Source organism: Myzus persicae, unplaced genomic scaffold (assembly GCF_001856785.1).
Source record: "Myzus persicae strain clone G006 unplaced genomic scaffold, MPER_G0061.0, whole genome shotgun sequence".
Taxonomy (NCBI): Eukaryota; Metazoa; Arthropoda; class Insecta; order Hemiptera; family Aphididae; genus Myzus; species Myzus persicae.
Window position 1 is genome coordinate 1,697 of NW_019101602.1, and position 5,156 is coordinate 6,852.

Below are 5,156 nucleotides of genomic sequence, written 5' to 3' on the forward strand. Positions count from 1 at the left end.
AAAAAACAACTGAGACACGTTTAACCAAAAATACGAAATTATACTATGTACGAGTATACTAATCGAAAAATTGACATGAATGAAGTATATACCTAATGCTTTAACATTTTCTCGTTGAATATCACAGCCGTAAATGACAAAAAAGGAGCCCATCACAATTAGCAAATGTCAAAAGTTTAAAATCAAAACCAAATTACGAAATATAAACAAACTAACAGCTTTGTTGTACTGTAGAAGTCAAGTGTACCTCGTCATTGAAAACATTTTGATTTATAACAGCATTAATATTTATTTTTTGTTCACATTAAAATATAGAAATGTAATTTAATACAAACTTACATATTAATAATATACCAACCTAACCTAGCGTTGGTCAACATATTACAGATTAAAATCTACTGTATTTTTTATAAAGGATTTAAATGTCGTATCTACTAAAAAATGATGCATATACAATTTTTATTATGTATATCATCGACTTTAAATTAAATAGAAGCTGCTGGAAACATATAATTTTATAAATAACCTAAACTTATCAAATCAATATTAACATTTTAATTATAAAAGAATCCTGAGCGGAATGATGAATAATGAATGTATTGATTTTACAACGAAGCGTATAATAATACTTGTTATATACAAATGTATCATATCTATTTCTTGGTTACACAAGCACTTGGTGTCATATTCTATCTATATTATGTATTATATTATATTATATTGTTGGAACTTGCCGCCGTTATCAATATACCGTGCGGCAACCGGTCCTCGAGACAGCACGTCGCGCGACCGTTGGCCACAGCCAAGCCGCCGCCGCCGACCTTTATCTGTCTCCGTCTTGTGCTCAAGTTGAGCGGACCGTGCTTCGCGTCTCGTCCGACCTTGAACTTTGAGGTTTTTTTTTATTGTTTTGTAGTGAAAATCCGTGCCGTGTTGTCACCTCGGTATTGCATAGGCCAGTGTTTCCCAAAGTTTGTTCCGCGGACAATGTCGAGGGTTCCGCCAGATGTATGTGATTATTGAGAAAATTAAGTTTCTTTAATGTTTGTTATTTAAAAAAAAATATTATTGGTTGAAAATTTTTTTTTAAAAACTAAGTTTAATAGTGAAAACTGAAAAGTCATTAACAGTTTCGTTAAAATATGAATATTAGACTTGAGGGTTTAGAGAATTGGTTTTCCTTTTTTTATTTAGAAAAATTGATGTTGAGTTGGATTAGACATTAGGATTCCGCGAAACACAAACAACTTTTTAAAGGTGCTGTGGTCCTAAAGGTTTGGAAACCACTGACATAGGCGTCCGTTTTGTTGTTGATCCGACTAACATCGCGCTCTAGTTTCGCCATGAGCCACCGTTGACGTCGCACCGATACCTTGCGAGCAACTGTAATCCGATGTCGCGTGTATTTCGCCGACACCCACGCACGATTATTTGTCCGTTGTATTAATCAGCATTCGCCAGATTCCGACGTGCCGTATTTCACAACTCGGCTGGCGATTCCAAGCCACGTTGAAATTGCTATTTTTATGCCGTTTGTGCCGCGCCGCCCTCAGTGCAGCGTTTACGTAATAGTGTGAATATTGCATAATCCGCGGTCACTCGGAATCGTCCAGTGTCGCTGTTAATAGCCGCCGCCACCGTTCAAAGTCCGACGATGTCGTATCGGTTGTTGTCGCAGCCACCGACGCTGCCGATAATCTTCGCCCCCACCGAGGCGCTTGCGCCCGTCGGAAACGGTATTATCACACTATTATATTGTATTATTATTATAAAATATATGTATTATTATGTTCACACCATTTGTATATTGTGCTATTGTCAATGAACACATCCAAAATCCGCGAACACCACATTTTTTATGTTATATATAGTTGTCCGGCCAAATGCTCGGTAATAGCCGGCAACGAACACCTATATTATGTATACGTTCGTATATATATGTAACTGTTATAAGGTGTCCAAAAGGCGATTGCTTAGAATCACATTTTAAATGCTGCTGTTTGTTCTTGCTTCGGCAGTACATATATTAAAATTTTAACAAAATGAAACAACCTATATTGTCATTTAGGCATGCATTGAGGGAAATATGGACTATATAGGATTTATTTTCTTTTAAACTTTATAAAGAACTACAGTGTTCACAACAAAAGTACGTAAGTAAAAAGTGTAGCGAATTTGTATAACCGAAACGCCGTGTTCGCAGTTTGTCGGAAAATATAATAATTATCACCGACACAAAGAGGAGACGATATTATTATTGTAATAATTATTGGCAAGTGGTGGGTTTGGGAACCTTTATCGAAGCTAGCAAGCATGTCGAGGCTCATTTTTTCACGATATGGTTGTATCAAGGACAGCTGCAAAAAATTGCTGGCGCGGGGACCACTAGAATGTAGTGGGATTCGCTCCTTCCTACGACTTGTCGTTAATAGACAATAACGGTCGCGTAATCGTTTTGATAACAACAATCGCGTATTTAATTTAATAAATAACAATCGCGTATTTATTCTGATAGCGACGATCGCGTATAATTATAATATTGTGGTGCCCTTGTCCCTCACTTACACTTATTTGTATTCGTTATCAATTATTATCAATTATTAGCAATTATTACTTTATTATTTTGTTACCGTAACCGATGTTCCTCTTTATGTGATTGTACTCTTGTTTTATGTGAATTATATTGTATTATGTTCCTACTCTCGCCCTTCTTACATGTATAAACTTATTATCGGCCGAAGCCGTTGCCTACCCGCTCGAAGCACCGCCGGCTTCGAGCAAAACCGCTTTTTCGTCGCCCGTCGCCTCGACAACTCCGCAATAGACTACCTACGCGCACGCTGTCGGAATCCGTACCTTTGTATTACCCGTCCAATGCGAACCTCGTGTCGCGTAAAACTCGCGACGTAATTATTAAGAATAAATTTCATCAACATATCTCTGTGTGTGTGTTCATTCTTATTAATCCTTCTTATTAAACCTTCTGATTGACAACCTATCGTGCTGTCGGTGTGGTATATCACACCGACCACTAAATTGGTGACCTAAGTTCTTCCCTTTGCGCCCGCAGCCGACCGTTTGCACTAGCTTAGTGACTAGTAGCCCGTTTTCGCGAGTGCGCGTTTCTGTGTTTCCGTTCTCCGTCGCGAGCGATGTCACTGCCTATCGGTAACCTTATAGACATGCTGTCTACCGAAAACGGCAATGCAAGTTTGACGACACCTCCACCACCGGGTGAACAGGTAGATTTAAACGCCGCCGTCGCGGCACTATCTACCATGCGGCTCCCCAGTTTTTGGCGCCATGCTCCCGAGCAATGGTTCGTGCACGCTGAGACTATTTTCCACAACCAGCGCATCAAATCTGACCTATCGCGCGTCAACCACGTGGTCGCCACGTTGGACGAGGACGGAATCCGTACAGTTACAGACCTACTAGGTCCAGATGCTAGGTACGACCTCATAAAAAGCCGACTTATTACGGCGTACGTCGTCCCTACCGCCGCTCGGTTTCGTTCAATGGTACAGCCTGGAGGTTTGGGCGACCGTCGCCCATCACAATTACTGCGTGACATGCGAAGCGGAACCACCGACGGCATCGGCGAAAAAGCCCTTAAAGAATTCTGGCTACAGAAACTGCCTCCCGCTATCCGCGCAGTCGTCATTAGTCTCGACGGCAATTTGGATTCAGTCGCTGAACGCGCCGATCGAATTATGGACGCAACAACAAGTCACAACATCACTTCAGTCTCCACCTACAGTGACACGGATCGTTTCAGAGCGATCGAAAATTCCATTTTGGCGCTTACTACGCAAATCGCCGCACTGGCCACAGCCCAAGCAAAATCGCTCCGAACGTCACGTCCAACCACGCAGTCAACATCTAACCGATCACGTTCGCGCTCAAAATCACGCCCGCGTAATGACAGCTGGTGTTTTTACCACAACAATTTCGGCGCCGAAGCGCGAAATTGTCGCGACCCGTGTACTTTCCGCTCGGAAAACTAGTGGAAGCGGCGGAGGCCCCACTACCTTCCGCCGCCCACCCGACACGCCGCGTGTTCGTCAGCGACACACTAACCGGCAAGCAATATCTGATCGATTCCGGTGCCGAAATATCTGTGTTACCACCTACCGCAGGCGCACGTCCCGCGTCCGACATAGTGTTGACGGCCGCCAACGGTACACGAATACAAACGTACGGCCCCAAAACGTTACGTTTAAATTTCGGCGTCAAACGAACATATACTTGGACATTCGAAATGGCAGACGTCGCTCGACCTATCATTGGCGCCGACTTCTTACATTATTTCGGTTTGCTTATCGACGTCAAGCATCACCGTCTTATCGACCCTACAGAACAAAATGTGATTCAAACGATATCCATTAATGACGTCAGTACTACAGCATTTGCCGTTTCTCACTCGCACAAATGGACCGATTTGCTGCAGGCATTTCCCGACGTCACGCGCGAATCGCCCGTGCCTACCGTGTTCAAGCACAACGTCGTACACGAGCTACGTACCACCGGACCACCATTATTCTCCCGCCCAAGACGACTACCACCGGAACGTGACCAGATAGCACGCCGCGAATTCGAAGGGGATTTGTCGTCCGTCCTCAAGCGCCTGGGCCAGCCCACTTCTGCTAGTTGCCAAAAAAGACGGGTCATGCCGACCATGCGGCGACTATCGGCATCTTAACGCGGTCACACGTGCTGACCGTTACCCGTTGCCTCATCTGCATGATTTCACGGCACACCTGGCAGGCCGGTCATGTTTTTCCAAGTTGGATTTGGTTAAAGCATACCACCAGGTCCCTATCGCTTCACGGGATATACCGAAGACAGCAGTTACCACTGCGTTCGGGCTCTTCGAATTCCCGGTGATGTGCTTCGGCCTGCGCAACGCAGCGCAGACGTTTCAGCGCGTCGTCAATGATATGTTGCGCGGTCTCGACTTCGCCTTCGCGTACATCGATGATGTGCTCATCGCGTCGCGGAACGAGTCCGAGCACGAACAACACGTCGGCGCGGTTTTGGAGCGACTTCAAAAATACGGCATGTCAGTGAACCCCGCTAAGTGCGTTTTTGCCGCAGCATCACTTATTTTCCTAGGTCATATCATCGATAAGGACGGTTGTCGACCTAACCCGGAC

The 5,156-nt window shown here is 44.1% G+C and overlaps 1 protein-coding gene across 1 annotated transcript; it reads left to right on the forward strand.

Annotated features, from left to right (window-relative positions):
- Positions 1–3,182: 3,182 nt before the first annotated feature.
- Positions 3,183–4,777, forward strand: LOC111029829. Its single transcript, XM_022309029.1, has one exon. It carries the CDS (start codon positions 3,183–3,185, stop codon positions 4,005–4,007), a length of 825 nt encoding a protein of 274 aa, XP_022164721.1. The 3' UTR covers positions 4,008–4,777.
- Positions 4,778–5,156: the final 379 nt, after the last annotated feature.